The 25,093-nt window shown below is 45.3% G+C and overlaps 1 protein-coding gene across 2 annotated transcripts in view; it reads left to right on the plus strand.

The window, feature by feature from the left end:
• SLCO2A1 (solute carrier organic anion transporter family member 2A1) overlaps positions 1–19,587 on the plus strand; it is a 56,689-nt gene extending 37,102 nt beyond the window's left edge. The window contains exons 5-14 of one of the 2 annotated variants that reach the window (XM_033150141.1): positions 3,288–3,386; positions 6,475–6,608; positions 8,228–8,309; positions 10,470–10,634; positions 11,920–12,109; positions 13,071–13,230; positions 14,615–14,784; positions 15,763–15,827; positions 16,594–16,714; positions 18,666–19,587. In XM_033150141.1, coding sequence (XP_033006032.1) covers positions 3,288–3,386; positions 6,475–6,608; positions 8,228–8,309; positions 10,470–10,634; positions 11,920–12,109; positions 13,071–13,230; positions 14,615–14,784; positions 15,763–15,827; positions 16,594–16,714; positions 18,666–18,786 — 1,307 coding nt within the window. In that variant the 3' untranslated portion in view covers positions 18,787–19,587. The remainder of the gene's footprint in view (positions 1–3,287; positions 3,387–6,474; positions 6,609–8,227; positions 8,310–10,469; positions 10,635–11,919; positions 12,110–13,070; positions 13,231–14,614; positions 14,785–15,762; positions 15,828–16,593; positions 16,715–18,665) is intronic. The other variant, XM_033150142.1, reaches the window with a different exon arrangement.
• The last annotated feature ends 5,506 nt before the right edge of the window (positions 19,588–25,093 follow it).

Consider the following 25,093-nt stretch of genomic DNA (forward strand, 5'->3'; position numbering starts at 1 on the left):
AAAAAACACTCAGATTTGGCAGCGAAATTCTACTCTTTGGGATCCAAATGTGTTCATAGTTGCTTTTAGAAAGGAAACTCTCCCATCCCACAATAGAATTCTGAATATCTCCATAAGAACAAAACAATAGCTTGCTGGATCAGGCCAATGGCCCATCTAATCCAGCATACTGTTCTCACAGTGGCCAACCAGATGCCTGTGGGAAACCCAAAAGCAGGGCCTGAGCACAAGAGCACACTCTCCCTTCTTGTGGTTTCCAGCAACAGGTATTCAGAAGTATTGCTGCCTCCAACTAGCCATTGATAGCTGTCTCCTCCCTGAATTTATCTAATCCTCCGGTGTGGAGAGAAGCCCAAGACCTGGGCTAGTCACCTCCTGCTGTTATGTAAAACTAGGCCAAGAAGAAATCTGAAATGCAAGGTGAAGGAAAAAGTGCTTCCTTCAGTTCCAGAATGCAAATGATTTTTTTTTTGATTTTTTTTATTGGTTTTGTTGGTGTTGGCCGTTCAAAGGTATTGCAAGAGTACTTATTATAGGAAAAGGAAAGGGTCATGGAGGTTTGCAGGCACCAAGTACTGTAGATATCAGGGGCGTTTTCTGATAACGAGTTTCCCATCTGTCTTTGTAGATATGAAAAGAGAATCTAATTAGCAGATAATGTTCCTTTCTGGTGCAGAAGGGGGGGAAAAACATAATAAGTATGATGATTAAAAAGCTAGCCATAAAAGATGGTTGAAATGAAACCGCAAAGCTCAGTCTTATTGGTAGGCAATGAATCAACACTATCAGCACTCGACAATTTGGGCCACTGGGCTAGCTGTTGTTTGGTCAACTTTGCCTCGTGAATTGGCCCTGTAATCCAGGGATGGGGAATTTGTGGCTCTCCAGATGTAGTTGGACTCCAAGCCCTGTCATAGCTAATGACCATGGATGCTGGAAGTTGTCTTCCAGCCAGGCTCCCTGTCCCTGATGTTATCAGACAACTGGTGACATGAATGTGCTTCCTGGAAATTGTTTGAGAGCTGGAACACCCAGATTATCTGTGGCCCTTTCCTCCCAGAATGATCAGCTGATAAATAACAGTCTTGTGAGCATAAGACTTTGCTGTATATTGTGTCAGGCTATTGGTCCATCTAGCCCAGCTCCCCTGGTTGTCTCTGAACTGGATATTGCAAGGACTGAACTTTGGGCCTTCTTACAAGAAGCATCCTCTGTCCCACTAATTTGTGGTGCCTCCTACAACAGCAGCTGCTGTCTCCTGTTTCCCCCATCAGACTGTAGTGTTCATAAAACCAGGGTAATATCCACACCAAACATGTAAAGCCAATTTAACAACCAGAGAATCCTGGGAACAATAGCTTTTTAAGAGTGCTGGGAATTGCAACTCTGTGCAGTCAGCACCCTTAACAGACTACAGTTCCCAGGATTCTTTGCAACTGTTAAAGTGGTATAAGAGTGTTTTAAATGTGTGGTGTACTGTGTGATCTAACTCTTCTTCCTATTTCTTCTCCCTAATTATTTGAAGTAAAGCTTTATTAGTTTTGGAAATGACAAAGTCAAATATTCCTTTACCACCCACTCCTCAAAGAATGATAACCTTTCTGAAGGCAGTTTTTCCTCAACCCTGAGTGCATAACATTTTTAGCTGTCTGGCAGGTGACTTCAATTGGCTTTAATGGAGCTTTGTGTTAATAAAGTAAAAAAATAGCTCATTGTTGCTCTGAGGTACGTAATCATTACTGCACTGTTTTGTTGACCTATAGCCAAGGGCAACCCTTCCCTGCAAGCTCTGCTATCACATCACATCAATATTGAATTTGAACTGTGCTTTTGGACTTTAGCAGCAATTCTGTTTGTGATTAGGCTGTAATTGACTTCTGTGAGACTTCCTTCATTGGAGGTTTCTAAACATAGATTGGATGGCCATCTGTCATTGATTCTTTAGCTGTGATTCCTGCAATGGAGCAGGTTGGACTAAATGACCATTTAGTTCCCTTCCAACTCTACAGTTCTATGATTCTAAGTACCAGTAGCCTAACATCCAACAGACGTTGTCCTCTGGTCTTTATTGGGCTATAGTGATCAGAATCTTTAAAAAACACAACACCCATGCTTGAATACAATTTCCAGAGAAAACACATATCAGTAGAATATGGCAGCATCTGCAAAATAATGAAAAATCTAAGCTTTCATTTTTCCAAAAGAGCACTGGGAGGAAACTATAATGAAAACATTGGTATCTTCTGCTAAATTCTTTAAAAACTTTGGTGGTTGGAACAGGAAGCTTTGAACCTTCCCATTGTCGATACTTTCTCACTAAAGTATAGCTCCACGACTCATCTCTCTGGTGGGTCGCCCTCAAGGTTTTTGATGGCTATCCTATACGCCAGTCTTCCCCAACCTGGCGCCGTCCAAATGTTTTGCACTGCAACTCCCATCGGCCACAGCCGATGGTCAAGGCTGATGGGAGTTGTAGTCCAGCAACATCTGAAGAGCACCAGGTTGGGGAGGACTGCTAAATGCACTTGCCTGGGAGTAAGTCCCATTGAACTCAAGGGGGGGGGTCATTTCTGTAGCTATATATAGGATTGCACTGTTTGAAAAAGGTATACATGCCCCAGAGTGGCTGGGGCAACCCAGACAGATGGGCTGGGTATAAATACAAAATATATTATTCTTATTCTTATTAATATATTAGAGCTCTTAACATGGGATCAAACAATTAATCTCTGTGCATTTCTGCACAAAATTAAAGTAACATTGTGCAAATTAATAAAAAATATTTTTGGTTAAGTGCATACTTTCTGTATTTATGCAAAACTCATAAAATTTATTTGCTCGTCTCTGTCTCTGTGTTTCTTCACCACACAATTTTCATATGTTTGAAATAAATGGCAGATGAAACAGCAATGCAGCCTCCCCCAACCTGCTGCCTTCCAGATGTTTTGAACTACAACTCCTATCAGCTGGCTGGGGCTGATGGGAGTTGTGGTCCAAGGCAGGTTGGGAAAGCTGTTGAAAAAGATGTGTTACCATAGTCTTCATTTCACGAGCGTTGCTGGGATCCTGTCTGAACAGTAGCAGCTGCTTTTCATTCAATAAAATGTGTGGAATGCAGAAGTAGTATTAACTGTCTGATTGATTTTCAACACCATTCATCTTCTCGTCCATTTACCACAAACACTGTGTGGTTTAAAACATGCTTTAGGAAGGAAAAAAGATCATCAGAAACATGGATGCAATGTCACTCATGCACACTTGTTCATCCTCTTCTCTCTCTCTTTCAGCAATCCTATTTGCCATTGCGGTGTTTGGCCCTGCTTTTGGTTACCTGCTTGGTTCTGCAGCACTGCGGATATTTGTGGACTATGGGAGGGTTGACATGAGTGAGTATCTGTTCTTTCTGAGGGGGGTATTGGACTCGTGCACATTCACAGGTCCATCGTCTGAGCCACTTGATTATGGAAATTGAGTCACGGCCACACAAAACATGCTACTGGTTCCCGGTTTTGTTGGAGGGCAGATTCTTGGTGTGTTGCTAGGTGACAGGCAAAGACATGGCCTGACTACATACAGTTAGAGATAATGTGATTTTTTTCTGATATTCCCTGCATACCCAAAGACCAACAGCACCACATATTCTTAGTTGCAGATCAAAAGTCCTAAAGCAGCAAAAGGTTTTCAGGTATTATTGGAAGAATGTTAGCACCACCACCACAAAGTAGTGGTTCAGTTGCCAAAGTCGTTGGCCTGTTAAGTGAACTGAGCTTGCAGTGTGCAAGGCTGTCACTTTACCTGGTCAGGAAGGCCAGAGCTTAGAGCTGGGGTGGGAGCTGTTGCTTCAGCAATAGAGCCGCTCAGACTGGGCTGGGAGCTGGGAGCTCCATCCCTTTTGGGTTTTTGCCAGGCCCTGATCTGAGCAGCATATTTCCATGTGCTGCCCCTTCCACCTGAGCAGCTTCACAATGCTGCTGTCCACATAGTGGCCCTGATGTTCCTGTCTGGCTTGCTATCTCCTGTACACCTGTGACTCTGAAGGAAAGTAAGAGTGTGTGTGTGTGTGTGTGTGTGTGTGTGTGTGTGTGTGACTGAGGGCCAGCCAGGAACTCAGGCAGCTGGTATGAGGACCCCAGTCATAGGGCAGGGATGTCCAGATCTTATGGCTGATCTTTTGCAGTGTGGGGATCCACTAGAATGGCTTCCTTTGCTCCTCACCTGAGGGAGACATCACATTCGGTGTCTGCTGTTGAATCAGGGACATTTGTGCAATGCACAGCAGTGATTCAGATCCACTTTGCACAGATCACATAACCACGTTGGCAGGGAAGTATCCTGAATATGTGATGCCATAGGGCATGTAGATGGAACTGTCTATAGAAACTAGATGGGTTTATCTCCGTGCATGCAATGAACTTCATGCACTATTGTTGTTCTGTGGCAGAGCATGGTGCTGGAATGCAGGTGATCTGGCTAAATAGCTTCAGGCAGACCATTCTCTCCGTCTTTGCTTGCCCCCCCCCCGATCTACACCATGGTGCTATTTCTTGCTTCACATATATTGCCTGTCATTGGGGTGGGAGTGGGGCAGGGTGATGACGGTCTAGGGCTGTTGCATCGCAAATTTGCTTTGTACGTTTGAAAGAGCATTTGGACTCCGAAGATTGCTGCCTTAGGGTTGATCACTATTTCTACCTGTTCTCTCCAGCACCCACCCACTGTGCAACAGAGGCTTTCTTCCTATATCCGTGTCTCTGTGCTAAAGAATTATCCTGCATTGCTTCCAGGCAATTGGAGATAACGGAATGATACCCTGTGCAAGATAAAGAAAATATATGAGAAGAGAGGACGGAAATGAGAGCAGGTTTCTTTTGCATGTAGACAGGCAGCTTTAATTACCCCTTTGTGGTCACCCCTTGATGATGTCGCCCAGTCTTGAGTGGGCCAGTCACGTCCAGGGAAGCTGAGCCATTGTTTTTGGCGGGCGTGGGCTCTTTTTTTTTTTTTGCCTGCACACTCTTTAATCCTGAAGGGCAGGAAGTCTGGACAGAGGAGCAAAAGGCTGGAGATGGCTGTTTATTCCTTCCCACTCGTTAACAATGTGGAGAGACACTTTCCATGCCAACCCCAGTGAAGCGTGGGCTCCTTTGAGCAAGGCCTCCTGCCTGGAGGATGTCCGCTCTCAAAGTGGAATGACTCGGCGTCTCTTCTCCAGAGTCCCTGGAGAGCGTAGATTCCGAAAGCCAGGCTCATTAAGACGGTTGCTCCACGGGGATCAGTGGCTGTGCTTGTGCCTGACTCTCTGCCAGCAGAACTCTGCCCAACCTAGGAACAATGGGACAGGATAGTCTTTCCAGGAAGAGGGCAGCTAACATTTCCAGCTCCCCTGTCTGCACATACTGCTGGGGAAGCAGTTTCAGCAGGCATTAGGCGTCTAAAAGGAAAGAGGGCTGGTTTCTCTAATTAACTAAGTAATCGCACAAATGAATTGGATGTGCCAGCTCCTTCCTTTAACCCCATATCCCAAGAAACACCTTCCACAGCACAGATGCTCTTCCACTGTGCGTTCCTCACCAAATCCTCGTGCTTTCTCAAACTTCAGAGAGATTGTGATCTGGAGTGGCAGCAACTTTCCCAATGCAGTATCATTGGGGGAAATGTAGCCTGCCTTCACTAAACAGACATGTTCTCGTGAACTGTAGCAGGTGTTGCCCCCTAGATGTTGCTGAACTACTGTTCCCAACAACCCCAGCAAACATGGGGAAGGATGAAAGGAGTTGTAGTTCTGCAAAATCTGGAAAGCCACGGGTTCCCTACACCTGAACTTACAGCTACTGGTTTTTAGAGCAGAGCTTCCTTAGGTGGTAAACCTCTCATTTATCCCAGTTTAGTGAAATGGCAGAACTATCAGTGTTGTGCCAGGCACTGAAATATGAGTAGCTACAAAAAAATGTCTCTAGCCAAAAATAAAAAGCTTCAGTACTGAGAAACTCAATACAACAACAACAACAACAACAACAACAACAACAACAACAACAACAACAACAACGGAGCACAGCTCTGGTGAGGCAACATTGCCTCTTTTTGTAGGAATCCTGAGCAATATTGGATGTGCCCTTGAAGGTGATTGGTCACATGGGAAGATGGACCCCCCCAGTCCTGGAGATATTTGGAGATTAGTGATATCTAAAAGAACATGAATGATATTAATTGAGGCACTAGGTCAGGGGAGGAGAACCTGTGGTGCTACGGATGTTGTTGGACTACAGCTCTCATCATCCCTGACCATTGGCCATGCTAGCTGGGGCTGCTGGAAGTTGGAGTCCAGCAGCATCTGGAGGACCACAAGTTCCCCTTCCTGCACGGGTGGAATGAGCTATCTTTCATACTCCATGGGAACACAGTGCAGGGCAGACCACCTAAATACCAGGAAGTGGACTCACGAAGCTCTTTTTTAATTTCTCCCTCTCTTTTCAGAGGATGTGCAATTGGTCCCAGGAGACCAGCGCTGGATTGGAGCCTGGTGGCTGGGACTCCTCATTGCCTCGGGCTGCTTGGTAGTCACGTCCATTCCCTATTTCTTCTTCCCCCGGTATATGCTCAAAGGGAGGGTAAGTGTCTCTGCTGGTGGTGGGGAGAAGGGCAACCCTTTCCAACTGCAGCTCTTGAGGGCACAGCCAAGAGGCGGCAGGGCTTTTCCAAAGTGATTGGTGAACCCTTGCAAGGGAAAAATTCCTCTGAGGAACCTCTGTTGTTCCAGAGGGGAAGTCTCTTTGGCCCACTGGGAAGATGAAGAAGGCAGGGCTGTCCTGTATTGGGCCTGTATTTTTTCTGTTTTAGACCATTTGCCTATTTGCCTGTCTCTTAGGTAGCAGCTTGCTTGAGCAAGAACTCTTGTCTCGTCCCCTGTTTCTGTACATCAGTTTTCTGATTTATTAATTTGGGCTCTTTAGGTGCTACAATAATCACTATGAAGAAAAGCCTGCCTGCATGGGTTTGGCCTGCATGACTTCCAGTGTAGGATCTGTACACTGCAATCACATTATTCCACTGGGCAGAGCCGCTGGCTGTTGATAGAAGCATAACACCTTAAATGCCTGTCTTGCCAACAGTATATACACAGGGGATATGCTGAGAGCAGTCCTCAAAACAACCAAGGCTGGTGCATTTGGGCAAAGAGGTTTATTACCTTATTCTAGCCTGCCTTGTGTCTAAATTGAAATGAAAAAAACTCAGTTTAGGGTGCCATTCCATAGCAAGGAAGGCAGCATGTAAATACCTCCGTGTGTGTGTGTGTGTGTGTGTGTGTGTGTGTGTGTGTGTTTAAAGCCATTAACAAAGATGTTGGAAATACTATCAAGCATCCCAGTATTAGTCTTTGTCTTGCATATTCAGGATAGCTCTGTCTCCTTTCCTTATTTTGAAATACAGTAAGAGGGGAGAAATATGCATCCTCATCTTAATCTCATATGAAGGCTTTTATTGTGTGTGTGTGTGTGTGTGTGTGTGTGTGTGTGTGTGTGTGTGTTTTCCCTTTTCTGTTATTACCCTTCATGATGGCAGGAGAGCAGTTAATCATAGAATTGTAGAGTTGGAAGGGACCACGAGGGTCATCTAGTCCAACCCCCTGCAATGCAGGAATCTTTCGCCCAATGTGGGGCTCGAACCCCTGACCCTGAGATTAAGATTCTCATGCTGTCTACCAGCTGAGCTTTTTCAGTATCCCCCTCTGTAGGTGGACATAGCAGGCACCCCAAGCAGAGGGTGATGGTACAAAAAGCAGCTCAAAAGCAGCCCCTAAAGCGTTCCAATCACTTTGTAAATCAAGAGGCAAAAGTCCTGCCATAGCTTCCCTTCATATTCATCAAGTCAATGTTCAAAATGGGGGTAAAAGTTCCAGCCTTGGCAATAGCCAAATCAAAGAAAGCTGTATGGAAGCAGGTGGAATGTCATTTGTATTGTGGGCAAGGTCAGCTTTTTTTTCTAGATGCGCCTGCCTTCTTCTTTTTTCTTCCTTGCCTCAGTCTTTTTTGCTGTTGGTGTTATGCTCGAAGAAGAACATGCACACACCCCACAATAACTTCTCTTTTGCCTTTGCTGGGCCTGCTCCCAGGATCTGCATCCTGTTTCATGCTTGCTCTGCATGCTCAGGGCCATGTTTCCAGAGGACAAAACGAACCATCACCCTCCTGTTCACACACACAAAAAATTCTCTTTGCTTCTGTCCCAACAGGCGGAATTTGAGGTGGACGTCCTGAAGAAGATTGAGAAGGCCAAGGCAGAGGAAGGATCACTGTTAGAATTTACCAAAAGTAAAGGCTTTTCTTACCAACTTTCAGCTTTCAGGCTACAATGCAAAAAAAGGAACTGTTTAGAAATACAAGATCCCTTAGCACCCACACCTGTATCCTTATCTTAGCTAGCAGCTGTGTATGGTTTTGCTATTTTGATGTTCTCTTGAAAGGCTTCTTGGGTGCAGCCTCTGCTGCTTTTGTGCAAAGCTCATCAGTTTAGCTGCATATGACCATGCTGGATATTACGAGAAGGAAGAATCAAAGAACCTAGTCCAGCCTCCCGTTTGGCAGTGGCCAGTCAGCTGCTTCTGAGAAGCCCCTGAACAGGACATGAGGTTGTTCAGGGTTCCGTCCTCACCCCCATGCTTTTTAATATCTATATGAAGCCACTGGAAGAGATTATCAGGGGGTTTGGGCTGGGTGTTCATCAGTATGCAGATGACACACAGCTCTACCTCTCTTATAAACCAGAACCAGTGAAGGCGGTGAATGTCCTGTGTCCTGGAGGCGATTGTAGGATGGATGGCGGCTAACAGATTGAGGTTGAATCCTGACAAGACAGAAGTACTGTTTTTGGGAGACAGGGAGCGGGTGGGTGTGGGGGACTTCCTGGTCCTGAATGGGGTAACTGTGCCCCTGAAGGACCAGGTGCGCAGCCTAGGAGTCATTTTGGACTCACAGCTGTCCATGGAGGCACAGGTTAATTCTGTGTCCAGGGCAGATGTCTACCAGCTCCATCTGGTACGCAGGCTGAGACCCTACCTGCCCGCAGACTGTCTCGCCAGAGTGGTGCATGCTCTAGTTATCTCCCGCTTGGACTACTGCAATGCGCTCTATGTGGGGCTACCTTTGAAGGTGACCCGGAAACTGCAATTAATCCAGAATGCGGCAGCTAGACTGGGAGTGGCCGCTGGGACCACATAACACCGGTCCTGAGAGATCTACATTGGCTCCCAGTATGTTTCCGGGCGCAATTCAAAGTGTTGGTGCTGACCTTTAAAGCCCTTAACGGCCTCAGTCCTCTATACCTGAAGGAGCATCTCCACCCCCATCATTCAGCCCGGACACTGAGATCTAGCACCAAGGGCCTTCTGGCAGTTCCCTCATTGCGAGAAGTGAGGTTACAGGGAACCAGAGAGAGGGTCTTCTTGGTAGTGGCACCCACCCTGTGGAACACCCTTCCACCAGATGTCAAGGAAATAAGCAGCTATCCTATTTTTAAAAGACATCTGAAGGCAGCCCTGTTTAGGGACGTTTTTAATATTTAATGCTGTGTTGTTTTAATACTTGATTGGGAGCCGCCCAGAGTGGCTGGGGAAACTCAGACAGATGGACGGGGTACAAATAATAAATTATTATTATTATTATGTTCCAGCAACTGGCATTTCAGAAGCATGCAGCCTCTGGACCGGGACATAGCCCATGGACATAATGATTTGTAGCCATTGATAGCACTCTTTTTACAAAAGATATTGTTAACGTAAGCCCACCGCAGTCTGTTTTTGATATGTAACCCTTCCCTAAGCATTTAGCAGAAGGCTAGTTAAGAACCTAAATCAGTCCAGCCAAGGCATCACTAACTTTAGAAACAGAAGCCAGATTTGACATGCCGTAATAGTCTGGCCCAATGGGAATAGAATTCCATGGGACTTTTTGGTGTAACTAACATTTATGATAGGGTAAGATATGTGACGACAAAGGAAAGGGCCTCTTAGGTACCGGTGTCCTGTCTATTGAATGCTGTTCCTTACAAAGCAGGGATGGGGAGCCTGTGGCTGGTAGACCACAACTCCCATCAGCCCCAGCTAGCATGGTCCAGCAACATTTGGAAGGCCACAAGTTCTCCATCCCTGCTATAGATGCTCACCTGGCACCCTACATCACAGTGCTTTTGGTGGTAGGCCGAAACTCTTTTGTACGCCCATGTATTTTTAAAATGTGTATGTTTTAGCATTCCCTTTATTTTCCCCTTATAGGCTTATTGTTGTGTTTTGTGCTGCATCTAATCAATTTTGAACTAGCACGGCAATTTTAAATGGAATGAAGAGCATGATAAAAATATGTTAAATAAATGAAATTGTAAGAGTGTTGTTATTGTTTTAAAGCATGCTCTCTGTTGCTCATGCAACTGGTGAAGCCCTCTCTGTGACTGACTTGTTCCCCTGTTTTTGCCTTCAGAGTTCCCCCAAGGCTTCCTGAGGCTGCTCCTCAATCCGCTCTTCATGTTCCTGGTTTTGGCCCAGTGCAGCTTCTCCTCCGTCATTGCTGGCCTCTCCACCTTCCTCAACAAGTTCCTAGAGAAACAGTTTGGCACCACCTCTTCCTATGCAAACTTCCTCATTGGTGAGGGAATGGCAGTGCCTCTCGACTAATCGTGAATTTTAATTATTACAGCCCAAACCTTCTCAGAATAAAGTTATAGCCAAGTTACGTTCCTCAAGGCTTTGGAGCCGGTCCTTCTTGGAATCATACCAGCTGGCAATCCAGTCTGATTGGAGGAGGACAGGGTAGGGCAGTCAAAGGCAACTAGGCAATCATTGGCTGCCTCTCTACTCCTTGGGCCACGCATGGAAAGAATGGGTGCCCTTTAACCACACCAGGCAATGAACATTACTCAGGAGTCAGGGCAGACTTTGGTTTGGCAGAGCTCTAAATGTTTGTGGGTGTTTGAGTCGTGGAGTCAAAAATAATTTAATTAAGGAAGTTGCTGTGGTGCCTTCTGCAGTTGGACAGTGTTTTTGTGGGCATTTCTGTCTATCCTGGTTGTGAATCAGCTCACTGTGCTTCCCTTTTCTTTTCTCTCTCTCTCTCTGTGTATGTATGCATCTATGTACCTCAGGTTACATACGCTTCAGGTTACATACTCTGCTAACCCAGAAATAACGCTTCAGGTTAAGAACTTTGCTTCAGGATAAGAACAGAAATTGTGCTCTGGCAGCACAGCGGCAGCGGGAGGTCCCATTAGCTAAAGTGGTGCTTCAGGTTAAGAACAGTTTCAGGTTAAGAACAGACCTCCGGAACGAATTATGTTCTTAACCCAAGGTACCACTGTACTACACACTTGCAGCTTCCTCAGTTAAGTGTTTAAGCCGAACTCTGCTCGGATAGACCCTTTGAGATAGAGAGGATAAACTAGCACCCTTCTAAACAAGCTGAGGGTCCTGTAGCGTGGGTAAACAGTTACATAATACAAGAACGCAACAAAAGCATTCTGAAACAGTCTAAACACTCCTTCTATCTTGAATCCTGCTTGTAACATGGGACAAAGCTGTGCTGGAAGCAGGAGGTGCCCTTCACCCCCTAGTGTGGAGGCTGACCTTAGTTACCCAGAACAAGCACACTTTTTCTGAATTACAAACATGAAATCATTGCAACTAGTCGTTACATGCATGATTCATGCAGACCCTCACAAGGAGGATGCTTCCCTTGTAGGAATCCCATTGCATGTGGAGCAGCCCCTGAGGTAGTGACCAGGACTCAGTAGGAGTGACTCTGTGTTGGCCTCGCCATGCAAAATAGAGTACAGATCTATGCCAGCTGCAAGATTGACTTCATACTTTTGCTAAAAAATAAAGTTGCTTTCAGTTATGAACCACTGTCTCCTGTTGTCCCCCCCCCTTTTTTGCAGGTTCTGTGAACCTTCCTGCAGCTGCCCTAGGAATGCTGTTTGGAGGCCTCGTCATGAAGCGTTTTGCTTTCTCCCTCAAAGCTATCCCACGGTTTGCCATCAGTGTGCTCCTCGCCTCCACACTGTGCTGCCTCCCTCTTTTCTTCATGGGTTGCTCTACAGAGAAGATAGCAGAGATTTATCCAGACAGGTAACATGCTCTGCTTTCCATTAAGCACCGTGGGGTGGGGGTAGGGAATTAGAATTTAGTGCAGGGGTGGGGGACCTGTGGCCCTCCAAAGATGGCTGGACCACAACTCCCATCAGCCCCAACTAGCATGACCAGTAATTAGAGATGATGGGAGTTGGAGTCCAGCAACATCTGGAGGGACACAGATTCACCATCCCTGACTTTGAGTCATCAACTCTAAAATCATGGGTGCGCAGTTTTTCCCCTTCACACTTTCCTTTGATAAACCCCAACAATTGCCGCTGAATCATTTCATCCTCCTTTCTATTCTTTCTATTCCCCATGGTATTTCAGAGAGCGGGAAAGCTGAGTGGTAGAAAATGTGATTGGCACATTAAAAGAGACTGACTCTGGGTCACCTTCCATATAAAAGACTCTCAGGGCTTCCAGGGCTATGGAATATCTCTAATTGAGGTCTCAAAGAGCTGATGGGGGTCAAAGTGGACAAGGTTTGTCTAAATGGCAGCTCTCAATATTGTACACATCCAATGTGATACTGACCTTGGATCGTACTTTGCGCCTAGAATGTTTCCAGTTTTCATTCTCGTTTTCTTTTGACTGGCTTTTTTCGTCTTTGTTCTGCTTTGGGTGTTCAATGGTGGGGTTTCCCCCCCCCCTTTTTTTTTACTGGTAAGACTCAGCTCAGGTTGATTCCTCCAGGCATCAAATGTTTTCCTACCCAGGTACGTGAGTGTTTTGTCTGCATGTGCGTGTGAGTAATAATTACGACCAAGTTCACTGAAAAACCTCAGACGTATCTTGGGTGGGTAAGTCCTAGGCACGAGGCCAGACTTCCAAGTGGCAAGAACTCAGCAATAACAGGCTGAAAAACAAAGGTTAATCACCCAATGCATTAAAAAAAAAAGTATCTTTCACCCATCTTCTTTAATTTTATTTTATTTTGCCTCTCTTTTTCTGGCAGGACTTCAAGTTCCCCAGGACAGGCTCAATGCAACAGGATGTGCTCCTGCTCAGACTATCTCTTCCACCCAGTCTGTGGAGATGATGGCGTGGAGTACCTTTCTCCCTGCCACGCTGGTTGTACTGGTTTATTCAGTAATTCTTCCACATCCAGGGTTAAGGTACGTAGTAGTGATGGAAACCTCCAGGGGCTGGTAAGAGGATCTGGAATACTGAATGTCCACTCATCTTAATGGCCTCAAATCTAAATACAGTGGTACCTTGGTTTACAACCATAATCTGTTCTGGAGGTCTGGTTGTAAACCAAAACAGGTTGTAACCCTAGGCGTGCTTTCGCCAATGGGGCCTCCCGCCAAAAAAAATGGTAGTAATAATAAAAAGGGGTTGTAATCCAAAAAAAGGGACATGCACTTCTGGGTTTGACGTGGTTGTAATCTAAAACGGTTGTGATCCAAAGCAGTTGCAAACCAAGGTGCCACTGTAGTGCTCAACATACAGAGGTGCTGCTAGAGCGGCTGAGCAGATCATGTGAACTGAGTTCAGAGGACACCTCTGCTTTGGGCTCCTGAGCCATTGAGTTAGTATCAGCTCCAGTTGGCCTACCTGTTGAAAATAGTGACCTAGTGGGGAATCCATAGCTGTGTTGGAGAACTCATGCTCCGCAGGTTCAATTCCAGACATCCCCAATGAAGCAGCATCTTGGGGAAAGCTGTGTCTGAGAATCTGAAGCACTTCTGCCATTCAAAGTTGATAACAAAGTGCGTAAATGGACCACTGGTTCATTTGATTGCTCCACTAGTAAGGTGCTCTGGTATTCCATGGTCTTCCAAACACAATCCAGGTTTTGACCTATAATGGCTCATGTCCTACATCTTCAAGAGGAAGCCTGATGTACCACCCCAATACTTAAGATCACCCTAAAGGGCCCTCTTAATAATATCACCAGTATATCATTGGCATGTCACATACACAGCCAAAATATGAGCATCTGTTGGAAGCCTCTTGTGCTCCTTGTCTCGTCTCATTTGCTGCATTGCTTACCTGCCTGTGTCACAACCTTTTCTACATGATGTTTGTGGTTGTTGTTGTTGTTCTTGTGACCTAGGCTGAACCAATTTGGATCAAGTATTAGCACATGTATTTTTTTTTATCTGTTCATTTACCTGTGTGCCCATATTCAAAGTATTGAAAACTGCCATAAGCTCTCAGGGAGTTGGATCACAAGTTTTCAAGTTGCACATTTGATTTTTAAAAGCGCTGTATGGATTCTCAGTCACATTAGTGCAGTACTGCCTTCCTTCCACAAGCGTATTCCCACACTCCCCTGAGGACCACATTGCTGCTCCGATTGACAGCGGCTTACCAGGCAGATGGTTTTCACATTGCCTGCTACCCAAGCCTTTTAATTGGAGACGTCAGGAATTGAAACCTGTGGCCTTCTGCTTGCAAAGATCCTCTGCTCCAGCACCAAACCTTGTGGTCCCTCCCTGAACATAATGGATTCCCAGAAATGAAGCTGACTTTCTCCTCTGCTATTCCAACCAGATCTACACAAACTGCTCCTGTATCAAAACCAGCAATGGCCAGTCCTCAGCAAAGACTGGTTCCTGCCCAGTCCGTTGTGCTTCTTTGCTGCTGCCTGTTATTTTCCTCATCTCCTTTGCTGCATTGGTTGCCTGTCTGTGTCACAACCCTCTCTACATGATGGTGCTAAGGTAAGTAGGCACAGTAGGGCAGGGGGGGGAAGAGAAATTCACATTAACTCTCCCAATTTACATATCATGCATGAATCGATATGCAAACCAAAAGATAGCTCTCCTTCAGAATCCACACCTTTGAATTTTGCAGTGCAGTTTGCCATCTAAAGAACGCATATGAAAATGCAGGTAACCACGAAAATAATGCACAAATGTCCATTCTGTTGCTGAAAATAAAAATAAAAAATAAAAATAAAAATGCTTGTGCTAGGCAAAATTGTGTCCAAATGCAAATATTAGGAGAAATGTGCGTGAATTTTCATGTGATTAAAAAAATATCACAGAAACATGGAAACTGGATGAATTAAATTCAAGACTGGAAAAATTAGAAACTTAAATTAACAGAGCCATCCATTTCTAGCTTAGGGCCAGAAGTTAACAAGAAGTTAACCTCTGCAAGCCTTACTTGTAATTTAGGGGATCCACAGGCTTTTATATTTATTTGTTCTCATATATTCCCCCAACTTTATCATTATAAAATGGTGACTCACAGATACCCCCCCCAAAAGGATTTTATATGTTGTGGTCTTGTTTGTGAACCGTCCTGAGACCTCTGGGTATAGGGCGGTGTATTAAAAAAAAGTTTTTTTAAGGAATAAATGTCCCAGAACCACAAAATATTAGTCAATTGCCTGTAACATCACTAAAGTGGAAGAAAATCTGCAGTCCCACATTGCTGTTTGAGTATGTTTTAATAAGGAAGGTTAGCCTTCAGCTGGCCTCAGAATGTTTTACCTGCCACTACATGACAAGGATCTGATTTATGGCAAGTGGGCAGGAAATTTTCAGCTTTACTATATGAAAGATCTTTGAACCTTGCTGCATTGTGTCATGAACCCACAAAACATCACCAAGCTTAACTTTCTCCCAGAGCAATACCAACTAGCTTTTGAGCCAAAAGTCTTACCTCATATACTGTGTTTTTATGCTACTCAGGGTGGTGAACCCTGATGAAAAGTCATTTGCCATTGGAGTCCAGTTCCTGTTGATGAGATTGCTAGGTGAGTGTCCACCAGGACCTGCAATACTAATAAATATGTACAGTCAGAAGTAAATCCTGCTGTGTTCAATCTATTACCTGTGTGTGTGTGTGTGTGGGAATGAATGGGAAATATTTATTGCAAATATATCAAAGCATTGTATACAAGTTGATACATCAGCAGGATTCTAAATAACATTTGCAATATTTTAACGAAAGATAGAATTAGATACGAAGAGATGGAAAATTTAATTTGTAAATGCATGAATTAATAATGAAAATAATGGAACCATGGAGACGGTAGGGAAGAAAGGGGATTTGAAAATCCCACATTTCAATGTTGTATTGATTGTATAAAAAGTGTGGAAAATGTTACAGTCGCATTTAAACTTTTCTTTTCAATGTTTAAGTTTATATGATGTTTGTTATAATTAAAAATTAATAAAAATATTTTTTAAAATAAACTATAAGCTGTGTGTGTGTGTGTGTGTGTGTGTGTGTGTGTTTTACGGTGTTATGTATTTTTGTGTTTTTATGTTGCAAACCATAATAATAATAATAATAATTTTTTATTTGTACCCCACCCATCTGGCTGGACCTCAGATGAAGGGTGGTATAGAAAGTATTATTATTATTATTATTATTATTATTATTATTATTATTATTATTATTATTTATTAATTAATAATAAAAATACTAGCCAGAGGTAACTGTGAGAGATGCAGTGGGGAGATGCTTTGCCTGCAATTGGATCCTTTTGGTCCTCACCCTTTTCCTTTCTTTTGAAGCCTGGTTGCCTGCTCCTGCCCTCTTTGGGTTCCTCATCGACTCCTCGTGCATCTGGTGGAGGAAACAGTGCAACAAGAGCGGATCTTGCACGTACTACGACAATAACTTCCTCCGCAGCAGGTAACCCACCTGTATAGTTTATCTCCCGGGAGATGTAAAAAACCTGATGTGCGGAAAATCAACTCCCAGCAGTGCAGAGCAGATGCAAAACGGGGGCCAAGTTACGTGTTACGTTAGCTCCGCATCTGTGCCCATTAAGTTCAGTTCCCCGCCCCCTCCAACCCCGCCCCCTCCAACCCCCACACAGTGCAGACAGATATGCTTTGGCTAGGTGTTTTTTCCCTAATGCAAATTGCTGGCACAAGGGTGTTCAAGTCCTCCACCTTCAAAGCTAGACTCCTCTTCCAAATCCCTCCACCACCACCCCTGCCATGCTTGGCAGTTTGTGTTCAGAAAGCTGCCTGCACTTAGGGCATAGATCTGGAGCTGAAGCACTGCCTATTTTAACCCTTAGGAATCATTAGGGCTGAAGGGTCAGCAAGGCAGCTCCCTGCTTGTAATGTGGCTTTGTTTATGTTGGAGCCCATGGCTGCAGTTATCCCTGCTGACAGCTGTTTGTCAGGCTTGTTTGGTTGCTACCTGAATCTTCATGTCCCCTCCACCCTGCGCTCCGATTCTTGCTCTCCTAACCTGCGTGTGAAGCTGCATCATGCAGAGCCTCGAGGCTGTGATTTAGAAAGAAAAAACTGCCTGCTGAACCTGAGAATTACTGAATGTAGCGTTTTCATGGGAGACCCAATTATCTGAGCTCCTGAGGCCATCAATATGTGAACACATCTTGGCGCCCTCTACGTGGTACTTGGTTTTTTCTTTAAAAAAATAAAATAAAATCCTTTTGGAAAGACTTACATGACTCAGGTCTACGGACCAGACTAGAGCACTAGGAATTCCCCCTGAGCCTACGCCCTAGGAACTCTGCAGTCATTCCCTTTCCTTAGAAGAGAAATTTCCATATCAGTGCCTAAGAGAGGACCCCCTCACCCAGAGGCATGTTGCAAAGGCCTTTCTCTTGGATAGGTGGGTGTTTGCCAACAACCAAAAAGGGTTTGCACATATGTGCCACTGACACACAGTGGCATCAGAGAGCTGCCTCTGCTGAAAATAATACAGTGGTACCTCGGGTTAAGAACTTAATTTGTTCCAGAGGTCTGTTCTTAACCTGAGGTACCACTTTAGCTAATGGGGCCTCCTGCTGCTGCCGCACCGCCACCGCGTGATTTATGTTCTCATCCTGAAGTAAAGTTCTTAACCTGAGGTACTATTTCTGGGTTAGCGGAGTCTGTAACCTGAAGCGTCTGTAACCTGAGGTACCACTGTAATTTGAAGTGGTGCCAGGCAATAATGAAGCTCTTCCTGTTGTGGCTGTCAAATCTGTAGTGGCTGTTCATCCCTCAAGGGAGGAGAATGATTATTGTGGGAGAAATACCTCCCCCAACTTTTTTTAATATTTATTTTGAGGCTAGGAAGTCTGGCTCCAAGATTTAAAGTGGAGGAGAAGGGATTTCTCTCCACAATCCCCATACTTCCTGCTTACAGCATGGGTGCCGTGCTCCCGCAGGGCTCTGGCATCTGCAAACCTGCCCAAGCAAAAGTAATTTTTAAAAAGGCACTCTCCCCCCCCCCAAAAAAATGGGGAAGTTGACTTCAGCATAGAGAAAGCAAAGATTGAATGCACTTCATTGGACAGCCCCAGCCAGCTATTCTCTGTTGTTGGTGCTTAAAGGGCAAAGGTGTGCAACTCCCCACCTCACTCCTGCCCATACCCAATGCCAGAATCTTCCTTTTCATGCAACTGCATGCATGTGTGAATTTGTCTGAAGTTTTCTAGAATGCAGCTTAGCAGTCTGGGTACTTAGTCTACCAAGGCCCTATTACCATTCCACTTGCATCCCTGAGGACTCAGTGTGTTTCTGGGTGCCTTTCTAAAACAGAAGGTTGCTTTCATCTCAAGGTCTGTTCCATTCAAGTTTCACTGTGTCCGCCTCCTGCTTCTCTTTTCTCTTTGGCACAGATACCTAGGCCTCCAAGTGGGTTACAAAATCATTGGCATCCTTCTCTTAACCATTATCGGCTGGAGGGTGACGAAGAACAGGGAATACAGCGTGCAAGACAAAGCTGCTGGCCTAGTATAGCGCCGCAACCAGACCCATCTCAATGGCCATTTAGTTCCATGCCTGTATTTACTAACAATACTCGGCCTTTGTGCCTTTTGTTTTTTTTAAATAAAAATAAAACTGTAAGGGAACCATTTCATATTAGCAGCTGAACTTTTAGCACTCTGCATTATCAGCATCTGCCGTGGGTAGCTCAGCTTAAAGGGACATGTTGTCAAATGAAGAACAAACAGGACTCTCGGTGACCAAGAACCTAATCAGTGTTAAAAAGAGCCAGTGCAGCCGGCTAACCTTTTCAAGAGGCAGCTGCCTTGAAAATCTCCCCAGGCCTCGGAAAGAAAAAAGGGGCAGCCAGCAAATTACAGCGAGGGAAGCCATCTTTGGGATTGAGAGTATGCACTCTGCAGCCCCCGTGACAGGCTCAACATGTGGAGGATTCTTCTGAGGAGATAGGTCAGATGGGTTGGAGGAAAAGCAAACAGGTCCCTTGGATGGGAATGGCACACAAAAACTGACGAAGTTGAGAGAACCGTGTAAATAGCATTTGAAGTTGGTGAGGAGCGACCAGTTCTGTTTGCCAGCGGCTCACTGTATGGACTGACTCCAGCAAGCATGTTATGTTATGCCAGGATTGACTGAGGTATGGAACAAGGAGGAGGGGCGGGGATTATAATTCTGCTTGGGCCAGCCCACTTTCGTGCCTTCTCTCTTCTCCCCTCTCCTCCGTTACACAGGTAGAGTGGACGTAAATTCCACTCAATGTATAAAGTTAGCTGTTGTGATATATATATTGAATTTTTAAATAAAATCAACTTCCCCCGAATCCTTCACGCTTTTTATTGATCTCTATTTATTTGTGTATGTGTTTGAATGAGTCGACTCCTAGCGTCATTCTTGCCTCCTGGCCTTTCTGTTACCATAGTGATGCCACGTCTGATCTTGGGATACAGGGAATGGTGCTTATCAAAATTTCCATTCAGCGAATCCTCTCTATCTAAAACAGATTGGCTTGTTTCAAATACAGGGAATTGCATCATATCTGATGAAGAAAGGACCTTAGTTTCTTTATTTTTTAAAACGAAAATGCCTTGTGTTTCATTACTTTACCCTCTGAAAAGGGGGGGGGGATTTGTTTACATTTTTAAGGCTCAAACAAACCAACAACTTTAACATCTCTGATTTATGGTAGATTCGGTATATTGGAATTTAGCCATTATGAATCAAAGTACCACTGGGTGGCACTCTAACCTTTTTTAGCTCACAGGTCTACCCTGTGAGATAATGTTCAAGAGGCATTGAAAGATGCAAGGCATTGCAGTGGAAGGCGGGAAGCTGTGTTTCTGCTGGTCTCCTCCCTCCCTGCCAGGACACAGGCCCAGATCTGAGGGAGGAGGTATCAGTGACATACCTTTCCTCAGACACCGAAAGGTCTCATGTGAGTCAGCCCCACTGAACACACTTCTGAGTAAACTTGTGTAAAACTGCACTGTTAATGCCTTTTGTAAAACAGAAAATGTTTGGGTGAAAAGACAGGTGTTTGTGGGCTGGGAACCTTGGTTTAGAGCAGCCTTTGCCAATCTGGCCCCCTCCAGATGTTTTAGACTACAATTCCCATCAGCTCCTGCCAGCATGGCTCTTACATGAGCTCAGCTGCAATCCCTGAGAACAAAAGGGTGGGGAAAAGAGAGCAGTGTCCCCTCTCCATTCTTGTACATTGAATTCCTTTGGCAAATTAGTATGAAAACCATGTTTTCCTCAAAGGAGGGATAGTTGTGCTTCCACCATCCTGCTGTTCGCTCCTGCAAGCCTGCAGTTCAAGCTACTCAGTTTAACAAGATCACGTATCCCTGCCTTGATACGTAAGCCACCTAGGGTTCTGTTTTGATGAAGGTTTGACTGACACCCAGGGCAATAAACGGACCCACCTGTGAGAAAACCTTGCCTGAAGTTGTGTAATTCAGGTCAGCAGAGTGCAGTTGTCTCCCTCTAGTGGCTAGTTTGCATATAGTGCCGTGGATTGTTGTTGGGGACATGTGAAGTTGCCTTGTACAGAGTCAGCCCATTGGTCCATTCTAGACTAATACTGCCCACTCTGACTGTGACATTGCTCCAAGTCATAACTTCAACCCCTCTTTCAAATCCAATCCAAATATTGATTGGAGAGTGAACGGGACAGGGTGAATGGATTCAACAGGTGACTGCTGGAGAACATCTTAATGGCCTGGGCAGGTATCTCCTTAATGGGCCACTTCCCTGCAGTTTCTCTAACAACAACTGGAAAATAGTTTTACTTGGTAGTTTACTGGGAATACTTTTACTGGGTAGTTTGAGAATCATTTTGGCAAAACGACACATCTGTCTGTTCTCTTCCTCCTCCTCCTCCTCCTTCTCCGCATCCAATGCACTCTCACCCCTGGCTTGAGAAGCAGTGTACACACAACATTAAGCACAATTCATATCTATCCTGTTGTTTCTTAAGGGCACATTTCAGAGCAAGCGAAGCTGGGGACAGGCTGCCACCATTTTCACGTCATTGGTGGGTATGTCAGGGGTGGTGGACATATTGCTCAGGGCCCATTAACCCTGGCTGGGGTTCTGATGAAATCCCCCCCAGCTGCTATTTGCAGCATGAGGGAAGCCTTCATTGGTACCACGACTAAGGTGGCGAGGTGAGAGTTAAACTCTCCCTGCCCACCTCCCAATGTTGCTCAGACTCCTCATTCATGAACTTAACATTGTTTCCTGTTTGTGCCCTTGTATGAGAAAGTTTTATAAGGTAGCATGTTCCTATTGACCAGACAGTTAGTGTGTGTAGGGGACAGTTGGTGTGGACAGAGAGGTTTCTTTTCCCTTTCTCATAACTCTAGAATCTGGCGACATCCAATGAAACTGGAGGTTGAAAAAATGAGGACAGACAAAAGGAAGTATTTATTCACATAATCACCTACTTCATCTATGGAATTCGCTCCCACAAGGTGGTGTGAATGGTCACCAACTTGGGACAACTTTGAAAGAATAAACCAATTCCTAGAGGACAATGCTGTCAATAGCACCAGCCATGATATGGCTATGTCCCACTGCTGGAGGCAATCAGCCTCTGAATACCAGTTGCTGGGAAATGACAAGTGGAGCAAATGCTGTTGCACTCAGGTCCTGCTTGTGGTTTCTCATACAGAATCTGTTGTCCAGATGAGAACAAGATACTGGACAAGTTGGGTGTTTGGCCTGATCCCGTAGGGCTCTTCTTGTGCTCTTGTGATGGTGTTTAGGCTATGCAGTCGGTGGCATCCTTCATCCTCAGAGCCTCCTCTGTCTGATTTGATGAGGGCCTAGAAGACAAAGTGCCAAAGACTGGCTGCTGGAGGTCTGAGTTCAAGAGCCATCCATCCCACCCTTTTTCAGGCTGCCTATAGAAATTCACACCACAGTTAACATCTAAGGTAATCTTTTCTGTATCCTTAGAATGTGAGTGCCTGGGATTGAACAACCTTTGAGCAACTTCCAGCCTTATATGCATGGCCATGACTGATTGGCCTCTCCTTTCAAGCTCCAGCAGATGCCATTGCCCTTCTTCACATCACAAAGGCAAAGTTTTGCTTACTCAGAGTCACAAGAGCTTTTTAGGCATATATTTATAACCAGTCAATCATAGCAACTCACTTAACCTTCTTTGCATTTACTCGTCTCCTTATGATTTTTGCCAGCTGTTTCTTTCCCCCATGAGCACCCACTATTATCATGGCTTGGGTTGTTTGGGGGGGGGGGGTTGCCACAGAGCAATAGGAATAAAATTGCAGAGGAAACTGAGCATCAGCCAGTAGCTCATTTCCAACTGTGATTTGTTTCCAGGTGCATTTGGCTGGTTGGTTGGGTTTCTAAGCCTTTTAGGAAAGCAAATTTCACAAACCTGTTATTGGAAGGATCCGTGATGAATCCAAATTATGTACGCTATAACTTAAGGGAGGTCTGAGGAGCCTGTGGCTCTCCAGTTGATGCTAGACTACAGCTCCCATCATCCTTGACTATCAGCAGCAGGTGTGAGGAAGTCAGCAGTCTATCACATGGCATCAGTGAAATTAACTCTTTATTCAAGGAAACCAGGTTGACTCCAGAGGCTGGGCCCAGTGAACACAGCAACTCGTCCCAGTAGATCTTGCTCCTACTAGCTGGCAGTTGTGGGGACTGAAATTCACACCTTCCCACAGCTCTCTTCCCCCAGATCCTTCCCAAGCAATCTGAGACGCCATTGCAATGCCTGTCTCTGCGCCTACCTCTTCATACCTCTTCTGGTTTTGGGAGACCAGGGGAGAGGGGAACTGGTCGCAGCAGGAAGGGAAGACACCCCAGCTTCTTCACCAACCTGACTAATCTCTGCCCCTTGGTCCCACTCTTCTCCAGCCTTCACTTCTACCTCTGATTCTGGGACTGCTCTTAGTCACGGCCGCTCACTGCTCACTACTCCCTTTTACCTCTTCAGCTTCCGATGCCTCTTCCTCCCTCTGACCACTCATCACCGTCCCACCACCAATCCCCTGGCTCTGAGTCTTCTTCCCCTGGGGGTTCCTCAGCTGGTGCCTCCCAACACTCCTTTGTATACAGCCAATCTATGACATTGACCATGGGCCCTGCTGGCTGGGGGCTGATGGGAGATGGAGTCCGAAAACACCTAAAGACCACTGTGTTGGCTACTCCTGACCAAGAGGCCCACAGGTTCCCCATCCTTTATTTGGGGGAAGTCATGGCAGTTGCACTGTGCATAGCCTATACAAGTTTATAGCCCTGAAAATACAAGATATAGTATACTATCCCAGTACTGGCAATGCAGCAGTTATCTGGGGGCTTCAGCCTGTCTCATTCCCATCACCTGACACCTGGCCCTTTTTAAATGGAGATGCCAGGAACCAAACCTGGGAATATCGATATGCAAACCACATTCTCTTTCAGTAAGCCATGTCCCCCTCCAGCCCCCTCCCAGATTTATTCCTATCTAGGAAACTTCAATGAAGAACAAAGCCAAACTCAGAAGATCATATTTCAAAGTGGGAGGCTGGAAAGATCAGCCTTTAAAATTAGACGTCGGTCATTCGGGGTTGGAAGGAAGGTTCTGGTTTGAATTAACATCCAGCTCCCAGCTTTGCTATAGTAGATGGCTTTTGAAAAGCAAAGTCACCATACTGCAACCTCGCATTCTCATCTGAATAACAATACTGCCCTCTGTCCTTGACAGGGACTGCTACGAGCACTAATAAAGTGAATTAAAGCACTCTCCCTTTTTACTGATGAAAATGCACTCTCCAAGAGCTCGATGCCATTGCTTCCTTCGCAGGGTCATTCCTGAGTGCTTCTTCGACAAACATTAGAACCAACTGATCAGGGGGTATAGAAAGTGATACATTTCGGCACCTGAGGCAAACCACAAAATGCCACCCCAACTCCCTGCCAGGGAAGAAGGGGCCGAGTGACAATCTAACACCAGGAACAAGGGGGGAAATAAAGATCTAAATCCGGGATCTGCTGCCCTTGTGATGAATGTGTGGCAGAAGCAAGGGGCCGAGGACTTACCCCGGGGAGGAGACCAGCAATGTCTCAGGTTTGGTGCTGCTCATGAAGCAGGAGCCGGGGAGAGGGAAAGAGGACGGGTCGCAGGAACCAGAGGTGGAGGTGCACAATGTGTCAGACGCAGAAGAAGTGTCTGTTCAGGCGAGGGGTGAATCCCCACCATCCATTGCCCTGTCCCCTGGAACCAAGAGGCGCTTGAAGATGGAAGAACAGCGATGGCTTCTGTGTAGAATCCTCAGGTTACATGCACAAACCCCATCAGATGAGGGTTCATAAGCTGGGGAGGGGGGAGAGCATGGTCCCACTGTTGCTGCAACTGCTCCACAGGGCACAGACCTGGGAACAGCTGCCTAGACCCGGATGCTAGAAGCATATGTGTCTGTGATACCTTAGGAGCTGCTGTAAGTAAGCGCATTTGACAATAAAGAATTGCTATCAGGCCCTTCCTTGGCCGGAGGGTGCTCAACACATGCAAGCATTCGCTTGATCTCTTGTACCGAGTCTCTTGTTTTATTTGCTGTGATTTAATGGGATTGTTTTTAACCACGTATTTCAATTGTGGATGTTTATATGGTACCATTTTATTGTGTATTTTAATTGTGGTGCATTTTCAATTAAGTATTTTAATAATGTTGTGTAACTGGTTTTTTATATTCTGTAAACTGCTTAGAAGCCTCTTTTCGCATTAATTGTACGTTTGTGTAAATATATATGTCCCCCTCTAAAGCCCTCTAAGCCAGGGACCAACATCATATCTTGTGGCAGT

The sequence above is a fragment of the Lacerta agilis genome, chromosome 5, assembly GCF_009819535.1.
Source record: "Lacerta agilis isolate rLacAgi1 chromosome 5, rLacAgi1.pri, whole genome shotgun sequence".
NCBI classification, from domain to species: domain Eukaryota; kingdom Metazoa; phylum Chordata; class Lepidosauria; order Squamata; family Lacertidae; genus Lacerta; species Lacerta agilis.